Genomic DNA, 21,832 nt, shown 5'->3' on the forward strand with positions numbered 1-21,832 from the left:
TACTCTCCTAACCGGGAGAAGAATGAGTTGATACTGCTGATTGGTCTTCCTGGTGTTTTTTTTCATCCTCTTATTGATCTTCGGAACATAGTATATTACAGTATATGAATAAGCGCACCTGTTAGTGTGTGAAACGCGTCTACCATTTGAAATGTCTGTAAGACTTGGGATGTTCATTATTAAATAAGAATTTTGATGGATCTTGGAGTGCAGCCATTTCTTCAGTGTTGATCGTATGCAGAGGCAAGCCGAGGCGAGCACCTGTGATATCATTAGGCTTCCTGTCTCACCTGGAGCAGCGAGTTCTTTTGTTTGAACGACAAGCAGGTGCATGCAGGCTGAATGGAGAACAAGTCCAGAACAGGTGCCGATGCAGAAGCGTAGTCAGATACAGGCAGTGTTAGCAACAGGTTGGCGAGGTAGGAGTAGGAACAGGCAGGAGCGTAATCAAAGACAAGCCAAGGTCAGATGCAGGCAGATGGCAGGAGTAGATAGGAGCAAGCCGGGTAGGTCAACAGGAACTGGTACAAGCAACGGATATCAGGAGACACAGGAAATGCTGTAGACCAAATAGCACTGATCTTGGGGAATGAGCCAGTTTAAATAGCCCCTTTGGCGCCAAGGGCTGTTACCTGGTGCATGCTGCTGCGCGCACTTGTGGTGACATCCGGTTCTGTATTGGCGCAAATGCGCACGTGTGCAAGTAATTGTACCCGTGCTGCTCTTCTCAATTGGACATGAAGCACAGGTGATCTTCCCCCAGCTGCCATCTTGGTTGCTGGCGTGCCCTTCCTGACAGGTACAGATAACAGGCGCCATGGAAAAAGAATTTGGAAAGAGGTTCCAAGAGTTGTGAATACAGCACAGGGGACCTTGTTAGTTGACTTTTGATGGGGAAGAAATGTTACAGACTCACCTGGGACAGAGTCTTTTGGAAGGGACTGCAGGCTAGCCTACTGACTATGCGCCCTAAATACAATACTCTTTTGGAGGTGGGTGCCTGGGGGACCCTTGGAGTGGTCTTGTTCCTGATTTGGCTTTGTGTCTCCTCAGAACATGGGATCCATGTTAAAAGGTCTAGATGGCACATTACCAGTCATGACTGCTCAACACTGGGAAACTCATAGCAGCAACATTACCCATTATTATTAATAATTGCTGCACATCTTTTTGTCCTTCTCCCCCCCCCCCCCCTTTTTCCCTTTCCTCTTCCCCTCCTCTTTCCTAACAACCCCCTTTGCCACCCCCTTTCCTCTCATACCTCAACGGGGCAGCACAGTGGTGTAGTGGTTAGCACTTTCACCTAGCAGCTAAAGGGTCGCTGGTTCGAATCCCGACCACGACACCTGTGCATGGGTTTCTCCTGGTACACCGGTTTCCTCCCACACTCTAAAGACATGCTGGTAAGTTAATTGGCTCCCGTCTAAATTGGCCCTAGTCAAGTGCGTTGGGACCCTTCGAGGCAAGACTGCGCTATATCAAGAAAACTCTCAACTCAACATTTCAATCTTATCTTTTCTTTTGCCCTGCACATTCCTGGGTAAATCATGCTTGTTTGGAAAAAGTTCCCCATAATCATGCATCTTAATTTCTTTCATGTTTTTTTCTTTTGGCTTTTTAATATGTAATTATCTTAAACATTTATTTATTTTTAATAGTGGGAGGGCTTTTTTCTGGGTTCTTTACAGGGTATGCTTTTTTGATGACCTTTTTTGATTTTTCCTCTTTAGTGTTGGTCGCTCTTTATTTTTATTCTTATTTTTACTTTTTGTGTTCATTGTTGAGAGGGGGGATTTTTTTAATTTTCCAATTTCTTCTTAACCACTGGGCACTTAAACCCCCTTCCTAACCAGACCAATTTTCAGCTTTCGGTGCTCTCAAATTTTGAATGACAATTACTCAGTCATGCAACACTGTACCTATATGAACAAGCGAGAAAAGTACAAATACCCCCCAAAAATGACTTTTGGAAAGCAGACATTCCAACGTATATAGTAAGAGACATTGTGAGTTTTTTAAAGTTGTAATTTTTTCCCACAATTCTTTGCAAAGATTTTGTTTTTCTTTTTTTTCTTTTTCACAAAATTGTTATATTAGCAGGTTATTGCTGACACACAGCCTATGCATAGCATAAATGACACCCCAAAACACATTCTAATACTCCTCCTGAGTACGGCGATACCACATGTGTGAGACTTTTACACAGCCTGGTCACATACATAGGCGCAACATGCAGGGAGCACCATCAGGCATTCTTGGAGCATAAATTATACATCTAATTTCTTGACTACCTCTTACATTTTTGAAGGCCCTGGAGCACCAGGACAATGAAAACGCCCCAAAAATCACTCAATTTTGGAAAGAAAACAACCCAACATATAATCTATGAAGCATAGTGAGTCTTTTGAATGTGTCATTTTTTTTCTACAAGTTTCTGGAAAATGTGTAAAGAAAGTGAAAACGCCCATTTATACAATATTATATAATTAATATATATATTTAACACATACCATGTATATACCAAAAATGACACCCCAAAATAGATTCTCCTACTCCTTTCCGAGTACGACGATACCACGTGTGAGACTTTTACACAACCTGGCCACATAAAGAGCCCAACATGCAGGGGGAACCACCAGGCGTTCTAGAGGCATAAATGTCAAATCTAATTTGACTACCTATTTCACTTTTGTGAGGCATTCTAGTGGCATGGATGAGAACTGATGTGGCATGGATGAGCATGAATGGGGATGGATGAGATGTGGATGGGGATGGCTTAGTATGGATGGGATAACTGAGCATGAATGAGTATGGCTGAGTACGGCTGGGTACGGCCGGGTATGACCAGGTACGGATGGGATGGCTGGGACAGCTGGGATGCCTGGGTACGGCTGGGTACAGATGGGTATGGCTGGGTATTGCTGAGTATGGATGTGGGTGGATGAGATGGATGAGCATGGATGGCTGGATGAGTATTGCCGAGCATGGATAGATGGATGAGCATGGATGGCTGGCTGACTATGAATGAATGGCTGGCCCAATTATGGATGGATGGATGGCTGAGTATGAATGGATGGATGGATGGCTGGCTGAGTATGGATGGATGCACGGCTGAATATGGATGGATGGACAGCTGAATATGGATGGATGGACAGCTGAGTATGGATGGATGAATGGCTGAGGATGGATGGATGGCCATCTCAATATGGATGGATGCATGGCTGAATGGCTGTAGTAGGCACAGGGCAGTGCTGTGGGCACTACACATCCAGCCCACAGTGCTGCAGCAGCATCTGATCTCTCCCCTATCTGTACCGATCTGTACAGAGAGGGGAGAGAGGAACGTGACGTGACGTGACGCCGGTTTGCTTACAAGTGATCACTCCGTCATTTGACGGAGCAACCAAGTGGTAAACGGCCGATATCAGAGCCCTTTACCATCATCCGTGATGGACCCGGCGGTCACGGATGTTCCCGGGCGCGCGGGAGCAAGATTTTTGGGAGGATGTCAATGTACGCCCTCCCAGAGTTATCAAGCCACGCTGTAGCTGTCATTCGGCTATAGGGCGGTTGTTAAGTAGTTAAGAAATCTTGGGAGCTGGCTAGACAAATCCATTTCTATTTTTTATCCTGTGCAGCGCTCCTTGTTCTCCCCCTCCTTCCCTCTCTCCCACTCTTTAGTCTTCACCTGTTTGCTTGTTAACCATTTGACTTCTGGGATATTTACCCCCTTCATGACCAGAACACTTTTTGTGACATGGCACTGAATTATTATACCTGACAATTGCGCAGACATGCAACGCTGTACCCAAATATAATTTATGTCATTTTATTCTCACAAATAGAGCTTTCTTTTGGTGGTATTTGATCACAAACTGTGTTTTTAAATTATTATTTTTTTTTATAAACAAAAAGCGGGTGACAATATGGAAATATATATATATATGTATATATATATATATCTATATATATATGTATATATATATATATATATATATATATTGTACAGGACGCCGTGGCTGGGTCCTGGAAGGACGCTATATTTCCCCTCTGTTTGGGTTGTGGTCTCTTTAAGGGAATAAAAATTGATTAACCCACCTGTTAAGGAAGTGTCTTTAAAAAACAAGACAGGAAGTGGTAGATGGGTGTGGAGGAGTGGAGAAGACATGGTGGATGGTGTTTATTTTGGACTGCAGCAACTGAAGTGGACAGCAGTGTCCTGTTTGGAAGGCTCCTGGCAGGGGAAGCTACCTGCCATCAAGATCAAGCTCTGTTTTGATAAGGACAGCGGTTCTGGACTTTGCAAGTCGGTGAGACTACAAACCTTTTTCCTTTTGTTTTTGGCTGCTGTAAAGCTATTTAAGTTAATAAACCCTTTGTTGTATTAAAAGCCTGTGTCCTGTGATCTACCTGGTCCCCCGAACATTACAATATATATATATATATATATATATATATATATATATATATATATATATATATATACTTTTTACATTCTGCTATAAAACATGTCCAATAAAAAAAAAAAAATGTAACTTCTTTATAAATTTAGGCCAGTATTGATTCTGCTACATGTTTTTGTTTAAAAAAAAGCCCAAAAAGCATATATTTATTGCTTTACGTGAACAATATAGCATCTATAAACCATGTTATATAAACTGAAATGTTTATTCATTTTACTCGTAATGGCGGCAATTAGCGACTTATAGCAGGACAATCGGACACTGACACTTTTAACACTTTGTGGGAACACTGATGAGTGCTAAAAATATGCACGGTCATTGTACCAATGACACTGGCTGAGAAGGGGTTAAACATCTAGAGCAATCAAAGGGTTAAAGGTGTGCCTGCCTAGCCAGTGTTTTTTTACTATGTGTGCTGCTTTTACTAGGGTAAGAGATGGATTTGAGTCCCTGCTCTACAGGAATGCACAGAATCCCTCCCTTCCCCTGTCAGAATGGCAATCTGCCTTTTTTACAGAGGCAGAGCTTCGTTCTGTGTTCTTCACTTGGCAATTGTCTGTTGTTGCAGGATATCGAGTACTCGGCACCTGCAGGTCGGCTTCTGCTGGGAATTTGTTTAGAGCAGAAGCAGTGTGCCCCCTGCTGATGAATGTGCAAAATCACATTTTATACGTGATACTGTGCACAGCTGCCACCCTGTAGCAGTAAAACTGCTATAGGGTGGCCAGCAAGTAGTTAATTAATCACCACAGTAGCCCATTATGCAATTTATATCCTCCCTACTACAGGGATATCCTTACTTCCATGACTAATCCCCATGCATGAGGCGAAACATGTTGGGAGGAAGTTAAGCTGTGACTGTTCAGCTTACCTATTACAAGCTGGGTTTTCATGGTGTGTAGTGGCTGAGATTTTTCTCTCTTAGTTCTACGGATTACATGGAGTAAAGGCGGACCTCCTAGCCTGACTTGCACCCCGAGTGGAATAACCCGAATGGAGCGGAGAGCCTAAATAATAATAATGTGTGTCTGGGTCAAGGAAGGGTTGAGGGACAAGGTGAAAAGGTGGAGGTGCGGCTTGCCCACATTTTTAGCAGTAGAAACAAGGGTAGCAAAAGGAAGGAAGTAGAGTGTAAGAAAGGAAATCAGAAGCAGAGAAAAAAAAAAGACCATAGGTGGAGAGTGGAAGTAGGGGCAAGGAGGGAAAAGGGGAATAGGAGAAAGGGGATGGGCCCAGGTGGCGAGCATCCACTAATCAAAGTCAATAGCTACCCCAGTATCCGAAGCCTGGTTGTTCAGTAGCAAGGTGATAGGATTATACATAAACCAGCAGCAAAGAATTTTTTATATTTCTGTGAGGGAGTGAAATCTACCCAATAAACCATATTTTTCTAAATGTCTCACTTTTGTGGTCACGGGTGGCAAAAAGGTTTTCCATGGTGTATAATAGTGTATACATACTCAACTTTCAAGAATCACAAAGTTATAGAAGGGGGTAAGGTTTGTTTCCATTTGAGCAGAATACATGCTCTAGCTGCATTAATCAATTGAATCAAAAAGGACCATTTGAAATGTCTCCTAGAGATGCGATTCAGGTGCAAAAAGAAGGCTGCGGGGCTGTTTCCAAAGTCAACATCTTTACGTTTCTTTGTTACAAAGCTGTACCACCTAGCACAAACTGTTAAGAGATGGGCAATCCCAGAATATGTACCCTCCTCTTACCCACAATACCGGAAGATCAGAGAAACTTGCGGAAAGCACCTACATAACACTGTAAGTACTTTATACCAGGGGTAGGCAACATGGAGCCCTCCAGCTGTTATGGAACTACATTTCCCATGAGGCATTGCAAGGCTGGCAGTTACAATTATTCCCAGAGGCATGATGGGATTTGTAGTTCTGCAACAGCTTGAGGGTCCCAGGTTGCCTACCCCTGCTCTATACCATTGTAATAAGATTTTAAATACAACTCCTGTATATTATTCACTATAGGTGACTTGTGAGCTAAGTATAGAAAGTTATCTCTGAGCCATTGTAAGAGACAGACCAAGATCCTGCTTTCACTTGAGGAGGTATGGAGGCACATATCCTGATGGTGGTTGATTTATCAGTTTGTATGAGTAAGACAGGGCATGGTCCATAAGAGAGGGACCACTGGCAGTACTTTAACAAATGAAGCAATACAACTATCATTGAGGCAAAGTTCACAACAAGGTATTAACCCCCCTGGTGTTATTCCCGAGTCTGGTTCAGGGGGGAAAATTCAGAACCATTAGCGGTAACCCCGAGCCAGACTCAGGATAACTTTGCAGGATCCAGGATGAGTGTGCTTACCTTATCCCCTGGATCCAGCAATGTCTCCCCGCAGTGTGAGCGGCTCATCCTCCGCTCAATCTATCACAGAGCCGAGCTCCATTCCCTGCGAGGGGACGGAGAACGGCGCCAAATTCAAAAAGTGAAACACACACATTACATACAGTATAATGTAATCTTACAGATTACATTACTGTATGTAATTATTTCACATCCCTTTTGTCCCTAGTGGTTTGTCCTGTGCCCTGCATGCAGTTTTATATTATAAAAACTGTTCTTTCTGCCTGGAAACTGGAGATTGTCCATAGCAACCAAAACTGTCCCTTTACATCAAAAGCGGTTTTAGGCCAGCTAGAAAACAGCGATAATAAATTAGAATCACTTGCGGAATTAAGCGATAGTGATTTGTGGGAAGATCCATCATCAAACACTGAAAAGTAATGACAGTGACAATTCTGCAACTGAGCAAATTTCTGTGTTTTTGATTTGATTACATTATTGAATACATTTTATTATTATTATATTATTATTTGGTATAATTATAGTTATTTATTATATTGTAATTTATGAGTTTTTTTTTCAAATTTTATCATACCAGGCATGTCTACTAGACTCTGGTTTGGACAGATTTAAGTGAATTACTCCTAAGAATTACAGGCCTACAATATAAAAAGCCAAATTTCCATGCAAAACATTGTACCGCTATCAGCACCTAAAATCCGACATAATCATACCGCCAGGGAGGTTAAGACACATCTGAGATCTTTGTTCTATGTTAAGGGCCATGGGCATAGTGGGCCATTTACCATTAAGAAGGAGCGTCATTTTTCACCTGGTAGTCACAGGTGTCTGTGTACATCTGAGCAGTTACAAGTGTACAGAGATGAATGAGTGGCCTTGTACAAAGACTGCCTGCATTTAGGGCCACTCATTCATCCCTGTATGCTTGTAACTGCTAGGATGTTCGATTACACCCTGTACAGTTATGGCGTCTATCAGCCTGTCATTGATTTTCACAAGGGGCTGGCCACAGCTGTGGACAAACACACGACTCCCAGGCATAGAAATGCACAGTGTATGATCTTTTGCGCCTGTACACATACGTCCTAACATTACCAGGAAGTACTGAAGCTTTATATGTTAGAATGGCTCAGTATTCAGGGCTTGTAGGCTACTGCAGGTATCTCTAGTTGTCGGAGTTTTAGATCGAAAAGGTTTCTTTTTAGTTCACAAGTTTGTTTTAATCAGCATTAACTAAGGGTAGCCTGCTGTATCCTCAGTTCATTACAACGAGAAAGCAACACCACTCTACTTACTCTCACAGCGTATATACAACATATCACTGGCCTCTGTCCTTCCTAATCCCAAGTTTTGTGTAAATTGCCAATTATACTTCATCATTACCCTTATGCTCTGCATACTCCTTGTGTATAAACTGTTAAAACTGACTGCAGTTCAATTTTAACTTAAGTAATAATTATGCAGACTTGCTTGGGTGTCTGGCTTGCAAGATACAAGAAACCATTAACACAGGAAAAGAAATAGCTCAGTAACAGCAAGTGATAGAAAGAAACCTGTATCCCACAGAACGTGGAACATTTGTTTTTTAATTATCAAGGCATCTACATTCTAGAGATGAATGGATACATGTGTAGGTAAAGCAGAAAACCCCTTAATACTAGCTGTGTTTAATTTATCACACAGAAGAATGCCAAGCTAAATTTTAAAGCTGAGAAATTATAATGCAGCTGCAGTCTAAACATTAGGCTAATCATATAAAAATTACAATAAGTAAAAATTACAAAGATAGAAGTTATTCAAATAATTCACATGACAGGCAAATGTGCTGTGACTGCAGTAAATTTGATTACTGAATTAAATATTAACTTCGGAGGTGGCAGATCATACAGGTACAGTTCACATTGCCGTACTGTGCCCAGCATCCCTTGCTCTCCAGTCAATGCAATATTGTCTCTTGGGCATATTGTGTGTGTATGAAAAATTAGAGAGCATTTACGTACCCGTGTAAAGTTACCTTCAAAACTGTGAATATCCAGTTGTGGCTTCTGAGCATAAACATAAGCATTGATTGAAAAGAGATCCTGCAATAGAGAATAGCTGCAATTAATAAACAATGCAGCTTTATCACTAAATAAAAGTATGTCATAGAAGGCATGACCAAAAACAGCTTGTTCATTTCTGAATATGATACCATTGATTTTTGTGCTTTGTTCATGAAACAAAATCTCCATTTTTTTTTTTCTTTTTAGCACAAAATGACACCAGCATGAGAAAGCATACTACTAAACAGTGTGTTAGGAATAACATTAATATCTGATACTTGAAAACAGATTTATTCCTAAGAGAAACCTTTGCAGAACTGAGTAATATGAGTTTGATGTCTTGTTTCAGAACAAAGGCGGTAACTTGGAAAAGGTCACCTCGTCTTGGTAAAATATGAACTTCATTCATCAATGTCCTCAACAATGATAAATACTTGCATGTACTTTTCATCTGCATGAATACTCAATTCAGCCATAAAAATAAAAAGCTCCCTATTCCTTCATGTTTACGTATATAACATACAGTAAATGCAATATGATTTTTTTTTAAGCTGGATTTTAATCTGCTTATATTTTGCAGTCCCTGGTTCCTCCATGCGATCAACATTGTAATGAAATTAATAAAAAATTTCTGTTTTCATTAGATACCTTATTTTAGACCTGGTGACATCATCACTAGGTCACTGTGCTTCCCTATGCAATGTAGACAGATAATGGCTGGTAGGAGGGACCAGCAGAGTGCTATACATAGCTTCCAGACACCAGGAAGCTGCGGTTAATGCCCGCATGTGATGCTGAGCCTCCGTAATCTAAAAAAAAATGAAATCCAATTAATGAAATGGGAGGGCCAAGCACAGTAAGCCTGGGGAGGAAAGACTTGATGATGCTAGACGTCCTCCAGCCAGAAAATGAGGCAGGCTTTATCTGACTTGCTGCAGCTTTTAATGCACACTGTGAGAAGCTTACAGTGTACAGTGAAATCAGAGTAAGCAAGTTCAGCACAAGGGAAAAGCCTGTAAACTGTGCAAGACAGAAGGTAAGGCTGGAGTTCAGCTTTAATCACTATGTCTGATGAAATATAACCTTAATTATAACATAAGAAATTATATAACAGCATCCTAAAACATATGTTTAGAAAAATATTTTTTTTTTCTAGTGTGGGACAGAGTAATGTTAAAATCTCTTTTTAAGTAAATGATTTGCTCTTGACCCATTGGGGAACAGTTGTAAGATAACGTATATAATGCCCGCTGATGCAAAGGAGTTGATTTGTCCCATCACTCTGTGATGGAGAAAATTAATGTTTCCTTTAATTGTGGCTCTCTAATGTATAAGAAAGTCAACAAAACTTGGTTACCTTGGCTGAATCCATACCAAAGAAATGTCATTACAAATTGACCAAGTCCTTAAAAAGTAATGTTGCTTTCAAGGGGGTTGGTCATTTCCTTACACACTAGTCCTGTAAAAAAAAACACACCTAAAACTTGAAATAATAAGCCTGGTCTCAGGGCTGCTTAAATGCATGTGCCCGATTCTGATCATGTGTGCTAACAATTGGCACCTTTCAGGGGGGAGGGGGGTGCAGGTACCTGTACAGTACAGGTATCTGCACCCACTTCCGGCGTAGATTCTGCAGAAGCTACGCCCCTTTCTGCAGAATCTACGCCCCTTTCCAAAGGTCCCCCGCTGCCTGCTGGGAAACACACGGATACCAGAGACAGCAGGGACCATCCTTATTGCGCAGCGCGACTCGCGCATGCGCAGTAGGGAACCGGGAAATGAAGCCGAAAGGCTCCACTTCCTGATTCCCATACCCAAGATGGTGGCGGCAGCACCCGAGAGACGAACGAGAGATCAGCTTCGGGTGCCGACATCGCGGGCGCGCTGGGCGGGGTAAGTGTCATTATTTTAAAAGTCAGCAGCTGCAGTATTTGTAGCTGCTGGCTTTTAAAAAAAAAAAAAAAAACGGCGGACTCCCGCTTTAAGTATTCTTGGTAAATTTTCTAATATTATTACATTTGTTATCTTTATCTCTATCTGTCATTACTTAATAAATGTTATACCTACAAGTGTTTGTGTGATCTCTCTTTGCACATCTCGGATACAACCCCAAAAACGTAAATTATCACATTAAAACACCCTGCTGAGAACATACATCTCACTATACTTTCTAAAGAAGACTGCCATCAGGCAAGTAAGTTTGTTTTATTGCAGAAGAGACACAGTGGGGGTTATTTACTAGATGCAAATCCACTGTGCACTACAAGTGCAAACTACAAGTGCAAAGTGCACTTGAAATTGCACTGAAGGTGCACTAAAGCCCCGTACACACGAGCGGACTTTTCAACATCCAAAGTCTGACGGAATGATTCCGGCAGACTATTCGATCGTGTGTGGGCTGCCATGGACTTTTGATTCGCAAAAGTCTGACAGACTTTAGAAATGGAACATGCTTCAAATTTTTCTGCCAGAACTCTGCCGGACCCAGTTCCTACCGAAAAATTCGCTCGTGTGTATGCTATTCCGACGGACTAAATCCGACGCTAGGGCAGCTATTGGCTACTGGCTATGAACTTCCTTATTCGAGTCCAGTCGTACGTCATCACGTTCGAATCCGTCGGAGTTTGGTGTGATTGTGTGTGGCCAAGTCCGCTCATTCGAAAAGTCCGTCAGAACTCTGTCGGAACTCCGGCAGAACTCCTTCGAAGGTCTGTCGGACATAAGTCTGGTCGTGTGTACGCGGCATTAGAAGTAAAGTCGCTGTAGATCCGAGGTGGACATGCAAGGAAAATAAAAAACAGCAATTTAGCTTGCACATGATTGGATGATAAAATCAGCAGAGCTTCCCCTCATTTCAGATCTACCCCTCAGATTTACAACGACTGCACTTCCAAGTGCACTTGTAGTGTAAAGTGGATTTGCCTTTAGTAAATAACTCCCAGTATGTCTCTTCTGCAAAGTCTACCTGCTCACATTTTTTTTTTTTTTACACTTTAATGGCACAGATGGAGAAATTATCCTCTAAATTATAGATGCTGCAATACGAAGAAAGGTAAAGGGTGCAACTGGCATTTCTCTATATCTGTGCACATCTTAAACTGTTCACCATTTGTTGTAATCTTTCACACGCTGGCTATTCATCATGTTCTTGTCTTCTCTATTTAGTTTTCATCAGACCACAAGAAATAATTCATATGAAACTAATACACATGTGGGTGTCCTATATCTTCATCATTCACTTCTTCCCCATCTGTTATCACCTACAATTTAGATAATCCAGGCTATTATGTGCTTTATTGTGAACAGAAAAATAAGAGTCTCCTGGAAAAGGGGTAGAACAGAATCCAATACCACACACATACAATAAACACAGTTGTCTGGGGTCCAGTCATTTTTTATTAAGTGTTTTACCTACACAGCGCATACAAGAATTACCAGGTTAACAACTTCAATGGAGATTTGTGGAACAAGAACAGGAAATCTGCTCCCCTGCTGGTATAAAACGTGCTATTTCATCCAACTTATAATATTTGAAGATTTCAAGAAATGTGTTCCACAATAACCAATTTCTCTAGCTAATATGGAAAAACAAAAATAGTGCAGGAGAAAGCACATGATTTGAATATAGAAAGTATTTCTGAACATCCTCCTTATTGGTCAAAGAGTCTGTCCTTCATAACATATCAACAGGGTTGCTCAGGAGGAACTGGGGTCAAAGGGCCAAGGTAAAAAGGCATAGGACTTTTTTTTCTCATAATTTGCTCAGTTGGCATAGCCATGACAGCCTTGTACATAATCAAATGCAACAAAGCCAACAACTGTCAAGAAAAAGTTTAAACAAGTCTAAATCAAGTCTTAAGCATACTTGCAGGTTTTGCTGTTTCAAATCACATGAACTTTATTGGCGATTAGTCTCTAGATGCTTAAGACTCACTCAGCAGAGAACTGAAAATGTGCATTACAGGTAAGTGTCTGTCGGGAAATTACGTTTTGCTTTAGGCTCAATCACTTGGAATAATGTTATCTTTTTTCACAGCTGTCAAGTTCACTGATAGTTTGTGGAAAGGTAGATCTCTGTTTGTTTAAGCAGGGAAAATGTAATTGTGTAATCGGTTTGTTATCATGATTATAAGATTTTTTTTGCCAGCATATTAGTAATCTCAGAAGTCAATACATAAATATTCAGAATTTGCAAAGGTATTGCTGGGTGTAATTTCCCAATGTGTGGCACATGCAGCATCTGCAGTGGTAACACAGCACCACCATGGATGCAAGTCATTTGGTATTGGATTGGGTAAAAGAACACTGTGGAAAGGTTGGGACTGAGTTTTTAGGGGTGAGAAGGGGTGGGGACGTAATTGCAAGACTATGAAGAGGGTCAGGGCTGCAAGAGTATGACTAGAAAAAGTATGCCACTTCCAGAATGGGTAACTTTGTCAAAATGGAGTACAGAGTGTAAACGGTGGGGGACAGAGACAGCAGAGGGGACAATTATGAAGCAGAGCTAACTATGAGAGCGGAGTGTATAGACAGAGCACACTTAAGGAGTGGTGGAGCTGTTTGCACTGGAAAGTAGGAGGTGGTTATGGACATGTGCTGTGAGAGGAAGGTAAGATAGTTAAGATGTTCTGCAGCCTCTAGTCACGTGATGCTCTGCAGACAGTGATTAGCTAAAGAGGTACAGCTTCAGTGACTGTGCTAGGCATTGGTAACATTATTTTTCTTGGACAATCTCAATCCCTATTACCACCCAGGTGACCTTATCAGGTATGTATGTTACTGAAAAGCCACTGGGGCTCTGCAGATTGTTGTAAGAGTTTGAGGATGCTGATCTGCTCATTCTGTATTGGAAGTGGTTTTGTTTAGTGCGGAATATGCACTATTCAAATGTGGATCTGGTCTTGAGAAAGAGGCTTTTATATGCAATGTACACATGATTATTCTATGCATTTTGTGCTCTGCTTTATGTCTGAAATTATATGGGACGCAAGGTGGTGAGAGAGATGTCATTCAGTAATATTTACAAAAGATTATATTTGGAAAAGTTCTGCTGGACGTACCTATAAACATGGAGGTCGTTATCAGGAGGGGTAATGAAAAGATATGGTTTATCTAAATTATTGATAAGGCTTAAGGGATTAGAGCATCTATGCCCATGGGCTCCTGGTATGAATCCTGCTCTGGTTATTTTCAATATGATTTTTTTTTCACATTAAAAGTGCCCAATAACAAACATTTTTGGGGTTTATTCACACCTGTCAGCAAAACTCTTGAACTCCTCTGCATGAAAATGCATGCCAAGCGACATTCTCATTCCTTCTTTTTTGGCTTCTTCACAACTATGTGCTGCAGACCCATCCACACCTACACGTTTGCATTACCATGTGCTCTGCATGCGCAAAAAATAGTATAAATCAATCCTTAAAGTGGTTGTAAACCTCTTTTCAAAACTACCTATAGGTAAGCCTAGAATAAGGTTTACTTATAGGTACTGTAAATATCTCCTAAACATGCACCGTTTAGGAGATATTTACCTTGTAGTGCACCGATGTTGTCATTGGTGCATGCGCTGTGAAGAAACGGCCCTCCGAGATGTTTTTCTTACCGAGCGAGTGCCGTGACTGGTGGCTCCGGCATGCATGCGTGGGAGTGACGTCACTCGGCTCCAGTCACAGAGCCGGAGTCCATGCCCCCCGGAATGAAGAGGGGTAAAGATGGGATACAGCCACCACAGGGGACAGCGCAGGCTTTGTTTGCAGGTACGTGCCACATAATGGGCTAGTATGCGATGTATATTGGCCCATTATGCTTTTACTTTGCAGAGTTTGCAGGGAACAAAAGAGGAAGTAAAACCCATCAGGGTTTACGTCCTCTAAGTTTTTTTATAGAGAGAAATGTCAGCTCAACTGAAATGTCAGAAAAAGACTGGCAAAAACTCCATATCAGAAGCTATCCAAATATCAAATTGCTAGCATTTACGAATTTGGTATGTCATAATACTCTTCTATTTGAAATTAAGCAAATTAACAGCTAAAGGTATACATGCAGAAAGACCTGTATAGGCAGAAGGACAACATGACATGAAAGAATGTTAAACCAGAATTGATGAGAAGCTGGACCACTTCAACTCAGATCAGATTTGTTGTTACAAAACATATCAGATATTTACAGTTACTAATTTGACTGAAGCAAGACTTTGATTTCAGGCCTGCAATATTTACCTCTGACAATAAATCAGGGCAGAGCAAAAAGTTGACCCAGTGTAATGAACAAAAGAACAGAGCATCAAAGGTTAATTTTTAGTGCCAAATGCTACAGTTCTGTTCAGTTCGATCTGGCCAAAAATAATATGTTCACAGAAGAGAAGGCAAAAGATCTACCCTATCAATGAATTCAGTATTTCATACTCCTAAGGCCTTTGGAGAGTCCAGGGTATGAAACAAAATCTCAAGCGTTTGTTGGTAATGGCTATGAAACAGCCAGACAATATTTTGATATAATGGCAAACCCCTGTTGCCCTACCAAAGTGACATGCAACTTTCAACATTTATTAAAAAAAAATACAGTGGTTGTAAACCTCAGACATGAAATAGGAACGCAGAAGGGACAAATAGGAACAGCTAAATAACCCTCTTTAGTATGTACCTGTCTCAATCCACAGCACAAAGTGCTATTACCATATACTGCCTCGTTCCTCAGTTATCTACATGAGTCACTTCTGACAGGTGCAAGTCATACGTATTACTTGCAAAATCTTTGGTTGTACTGTCTTGGACATATTGTGATTGTATCCATTTATATGTACAGATATCCTTCCTAACCTTCTTAGAGTTGCAATATATGCCCACGAAATGTGTTCAGCAGAATTCTCCTCACTGTTGTTACCAATGACCATAGGATTTCCTTTTGGTGAAAATGTATGATTGTACTTGTATAGGAGGCAGGATTGAGAATGTTATGTGATTTGTATGTATGTCAGGTTGAAGAACAAAAATGTTTTCAAGTATAAATGTATGAAAAATAAATATATACGGTTTAACAGGTAAGGGCCGGTTCACACTGCAGGCGAGGCGAGGCGACTCCGACTTGCCTCGCCGCGACCTGCAGCGGCCTCGGCGGCGACTTGCAAATGACTTCTGTATAGAAGTCAATGCAAGTCGCCCCGAGGTCGCCCGAAAGTAGTACAGGAACCTTTTTTCTGAGTCGGAGCGACTCGAGTCGCTCCTCTCAGAACGGTTCCATTGTACAGAACGGGGGCGACTTGCGGAAGCGAGGCGAGGCGAGTCGTGTCGCCTCGCATCGCCCGCTGTGTGAACCGGCCCTAACAATATAGACATTTTTCTATATAGTCTCATATTAATTATTTGCTATTGCCCTATATGGTACACCAAAAAAGGATTTTACAATAAGTCAAAAATCATGTTTTGTTAATCCTACCTTACTGGCCACAGGATCAGTAGTCTTACAAATTGGATTATCCAAAGCAGTGCAACTGAGGGGTGGGAAACACAGTAAAAAAAAAAACAGTAATAGGCCAACAGGGCAAGGAAAGGCTTGAAAAAGCCCAGAGAACAGCTTGAAGCCCCTTATGCCTGAAATTGGTATTTTATAAGGCCTGGTAAATCTCAACAAAAGTTTAAACAGAAGACTGGGTGAGAAACAGATGCCAAATGCTGAAAAGCGGATTAAGCAGTAACAGATCTGATATAGTGCTCTTTAACAAGGTAGGGTGGAACCCTATCCTTGAGACCATAGGCTTGAATGATGACTTCTCCAAGTCACCTAGCAATGGTGGTGTGGGAACCACAAACAAGCAATCTGTCTAAAGCAGGTGGTAAGAGTTAGGCCGCGTACACACGGGCAGACTGTCCGCCCAACTAGGTTCGTCAAACAGTTTGACAAACAGTCCGTTCAAAATTAGCATGAACGGACTTGACCACACACGACGAACGAACAGTCCGCTGAAAACTTGCGCGATGACGTGAACGGCACGTACGACGGGACGAGAAATTCGACGTCCAATACACTGCAATGCAACCTTCACCGTGTAAATTCTTTCTGAGCATGCGCGAGACTTAATATATAAGAAGTAGTGTTGCGCAGTACTGGGTTGGGTGATATTATCCTGAGAGGTTAGTAAATTCTGTCCACATCACAATAATTAAAGTTAGATGTGTTATCGCCCAGACTAAAAGGGGATATATGGGCGGCTAAAATTGGCGAAATAATATGAAAAAAATGATGCTCAAGTGTGAACGAATATGAGTGGGTGACTTCTACGTCACAATGTGAATAGCAAAGTATATCCAATGGTAAGCAAAATAAATAGTGATTCTTAATGCGATTAACAAAATCGCATAAGAAGTGCCAGTGCTAGATAGTGAATAAATCTATAGAAATATCAACTACACCATAAATAAAAACCAATGTGCATAAAAAAGTCATTAAAAAACACAAGAATTATGTGAAACAGGTTTGCTAGTGGCTAGGAAATCGCATAAAGTGCCAGTGCCGAAAATTATTGTAAATAAATGCGTATAAATATCTTTATACCATGTGCTAAATTGTGTAAATACGGTGAACACGTAAAATCATGTGACATACACAAAATCGTGTCAAAGAAAACAACACATAAGAAAAGGATCTCTGTAAAAATATTCTCAGTAAGTGTGCACAGTGATTTAAAAAACTATATCAACCAATAGATAAAAAGATTGCACAATCACATATATCAGGTTTGTGTCCATTCAAGATGTGCGATAACTGGTGGCGATTATATTCAAAATCGCATGCAACAAAAAACGCATGAAGTGCTGGTATCAGATTTTTTTTGTGCACTGTAAAGTAACGTTGCAAACAGTGATGGTATTAGTGATGGTGACTATATCCCGCGTGGTCCTGTGTACTCAGGGTATGGATGTCCCCTTACCTTACAGCTGTAAGGTAACAGCGTTTGACATGTATATCCTCAGGCTTCCTGGTGGTCTTTTATCCCTCGAGGTCCTATCCTTATGGCCCCGGAAACTGGCGTCTCCTGCCTATTACACCGTGTTGGTCTCCTTAAGTGGACGTTCAGCGGTACTCAGCATAGGGGGGGGGGGGGTTGTTAGGTTGCCTCAGCGGTGGTTGTTATGTGAGGGTTAAACAGATAAAAAAGGGGAGCCCCATAGTGTAGTAATTTTGAACAAGATTTAAGTTTTATTTAAATATAGTGGATAAAATACTCACAAACATATAGAGATTTCTTTGCAATGTAAAAACGAGCCTCGAGCTCGATTACGTCACTTCCGGTAGCGTCCCGACGCGTGTTCGTCACGGTCACGTGACTTCATCAGGGGATGACTAGTGTTCAGGGAAGTGTCTTTAAATAGAGACAATGATTGCTAGTTCGGTGGCCATTTTGGGGAAGACCCGGAAGTGTCCCGGCGGCCATTTTGCGGTTCATATTGTCGCCGGAAGTATACCGACGGCCATCTTGTTGGTTTGTTACATCGTGTTTCTTATGTCGGCAGCCATTTCGCTGTTTATATTGTCGCCGGAAGTATATAGACGGCCATTTTTTTGGTTGTTATGCCTTGTTTACTATGTACTGTGTCCAAAAATAGATGCATGGCCATTTTTGGGAGGTATCCTCGGCGGAAAACACCAGCGGGGCGTCGCTGTATGGATGTCGCCGCCTCCCAAACAGACAGAGTGCCTAATAATGTTAAGAACCAGGAGAATGTATATAGAATGTGTAATATAGGCTATACATTAAACGGGCAATCACTAGTTAAAGAGTGATAACCTTTCTATATAATTGGCAAGTTTGGAGTAAAACAATTAATGCTGTTTATTAAAATACGTCTATTTTAATATATATCTATAAAAAAGTTAATGAGTATAAATACAGGAGAGAATGCATATGTCAAAATATGCATAAAAATAGGAAAATATTAATTTATTTGTTTATCTATAAAAACGTATATGTTTAAAATGACGGATATATTTAAACTAAAATAATTTACAGGCCTTACTATTTGTAAGCGTAAGGTAATAGTAGTTGAAACCAGATAATAAATTTAAAAAGTAGGAATTAAAATGGAGAAAAAATATATATAAAAAAGAGAAAAAAATATTTAAATAAAATAGAAGACGAGGGAAGTGATTCCCATTGCTGCCGGAAATGACGTTCACAGTAAACAAAGTTTTAGATAAGTAAATAGAGGGCGAGGGCCACAAGAGTTAAAATATATCAATAAAATACCTATATACGTGTACATCAACCACGGTGCTCGTACATATGTACATGTGTATGTGTCTATGCATGTTAATAATCGTGCTTAAATATATCTCAGTGATTATATAACATGCAAATAATCAAAATCTAGGTTCAGGGTCGTTTGAAAGAGGAGGGAAGAGTAGGGGTAATTAAGATTGTAGATATGTAAGAGACAGTAGTGAGTTGTAAAATGAATAGAATATATATGAATAATGTATGGAACGTTATAAAAGAGTTTACAAAATTTAAAAGGAGTTAAATAGAAGGTAAAAGATCGTTCAAAATTGAGGGGTGGTTAAAAGTCGCTAATGAAGCAGTTTAGGTCAAATTCCACATTGAGTCCCTTTGGCGTGAATGTGTCTAGTGTAAATATCCATTTGGACTCGATTTGGCTAAGGGTCCTTACTTTGTGCCCTCCTCTCCAGTGTTTGACGTATGGTTCGATGCCCCAGAATTTAAGTTGGGAGGGATCTTTATTGTGGTGTAACGCAAAGTGCCTCGATACACTATGTTTATCAAATCCCTTTATTATGTTCTTTATGTGTTCTTTGACACGTACTTTTAGTGGTCTCTTTGTGCGGCCCACATACTTTTGCTCCAGAGGACGTCGTAGTGACGAAACGCGTAGGGCGTGGCCACGTTGTGTGCACTCGTTTGAGACGAACGGCGGAGTTTTTCCTATATGCACATGCTTTTAATGTAAAATGTGAGTAGATTTTAATATTAATAAACGAACGATTTGGTTAAGAACGTATTACACTATGGATATGTCTTCCCTTATATAATTAACGTTGGATACCATACGGACGGAACAACGAAGCTTCACCCAGTGCACCAGCAGCAGCCAGAGAGCGACACAGTGGCTTACATTGTGAAGGTCCATCCAGCCCCACAGGGGCATTAACTCTGGTGAGAGCATTCACATACTATAGCACAGAGTGGCGCACCGGGGATGAAGTTCTCTAATTGAAAGCCCGCACTATTTGCACGAATAAATCAAATACCCCCCATTGACTTTTTGTAACAATTACAACAATAGTCTGAAGAGGCAGCACTACCAAGCCAAATATTAATTTTGGACTTATATTGGACACAGATGCGTCTTCATGCGATTATTGGTTGAAAATATTGTCTATTCGCACATTTAGCGACTTCATGCGATTTTATGGTTAAATTATTTCTGATCCTTGGTTGTTCTGACCTTTAGTTGCTTTTTTGTACATTTTTTTGCACATGTTTGCACAATCTGTTTTACACTAACATACTGTTGAATATTAACATTATTTCCACTAATTTGCACATTTAATGAAGGTTTACATGTTTTTAGTAGGCTGATACGTATATGATAATTTAATACTCATTTTTTGTTTTTATTATAATGGAACATGAATGCTGACTCCACATTAATCACACACAATTTGTTTTGGATAAAATTGCTTTAGGATATATATTTTTTTCACGGTATCACCAACAGCTCTTTTCTTTTTCTTTCTCTTTTTATATAAAAAATCAAACACTAGGATTTGATAAGTCAACTCACCTCATCACTAATAGGGTTTAGCGCCATAACCTTTTTATTTCACAAGATAGAATCAGGTTTGCTTCCTTTGAGTTAAACAACTTTTAGTGCCTCCCTGCTGATTGATGTAGGCTACTATTGTGGCTTTCTCAAACTTGAATCGGTTTGTGTGACATTACAGCTATGAAGTCCAGCATTGGAGAGACAACTGAATTGTCTGCATTTCAAAGACACTGATGGGAAGTCAAGCTTACGCCGACACTTAAATCGCCTGCACCAATAGAGAATTCAGGGCTTGACCCAACCCACAGGATGACATCCGTTGTGAGAACTGTGCACATCTTTAGAGGAAAGGTTTTCCTGACTCCAGCGCTGGATTGGAAATCTACGAAATCTGGGAGAGTTTGTTTTTCCCACTAAGCCAGAATGTAGAGTGGCAATGATGTGGCAAGGTGTATTGGATCTCTTCAAAGGAGCCAACCATAAGAACCAGAAGCCTCATGCAAATAGAGGGAGAGCTCTGGACTGGAGGAGGCCTGAGCATGAGAACAGAGAGACATGAGTTTGTCCTGAGGCAACAGGGCCATGTCCAAGATTATGTCTAGGAACTTCCGACTGTGTAGTTGGTTACAACGATGACTTCTAGGAAACTGAGGCTCCATCCAAATCTCTGCAGCTTTTGCATTGCATGCTGGACATTTGCCCCCTAAAAATTCTCCTGGAAAGGGACAATAATGCCCCTGTGCAAGAATCTGCTGAACAACTATTTAAAGTCCCATCTGTCTATGTAGAGAGGATAGCAAACTGGAATGTGGAGTCCAATCCAAAAGGCCAGGCACCACCCCCCCCCCCCCCCGGTGGGGTGCCTCTTCATTGTGAAGAGGGCTTGTTCCCTGACTTATCATGAATGGGATTCCAGAGCTTCTAACAGAAGCGTGCCCCAGGTTTTGGCTTGAAGTCCAAGGCCTGAGAGGGCTAAATTAAATCTTCCTAAACATGGGAGCAGAGGGCCAGCTTGCAGAAGTATGGGACCCCATTTACCTCCATGGTTTAGGAGTACTCTCACCCCTAATGATCTCCCTAAAGTACCTGTGCAAAGAGGTCTGAATAGCGGTTACCCTTCAAATAGCAGATTCTCAAGGAATTTCTTACATGAAGGATGCAGATGAACGCAAAGAATGCTCCTCCAGCATACATGTCAAAGTGTATCTGCC

The 21,832-nt window shown here is 40.9% G+C and overlaps 1 protein-coding gene across 2 annotated transcripts in view; it reads right to left on the reverse strand.

The window, feature by feature from the left end:
- ATP9B (ATPase phospholipid transporting 9B (putative)) overlaps window positions 1–21,832 on the reverse strand; it is a 534,623-nt gene that overhangs the window by 263,830 nt on the left and 248,961 nt on the right. For both annotated transcript variants that reach the window (XM_077492334.1, XM_077492333.1), the window contains exon 9: window positions 8,797–8,877. In XM_077492334.1, coding sequence (XP_077348460.1) covers window positions 8,797–8,877 — 81 coding nt within the window. The remainder of the gene's footprint in view (window positions 1–8,796; window positions 8,878–21,832) is intronic.

This window comes from Lithobates pipiens, unplaced genomic scaffold (genome assembly GCF_037356315.1).
Source record: "Lithobates pipiens isolate NorthernLeopardFrog02 unplaced genomic scaffold, aLitPip1_a1.2 Scaffold_19, whole genome shotgun sequence".
In the NCBI taxonomy this organism is placed as follows: domain Eukaryota; kingdom Metazoa; phylum Chordata; class Amphibia; order Anura; family Ranidae; genus Lithobates; species Lithobates pipiens.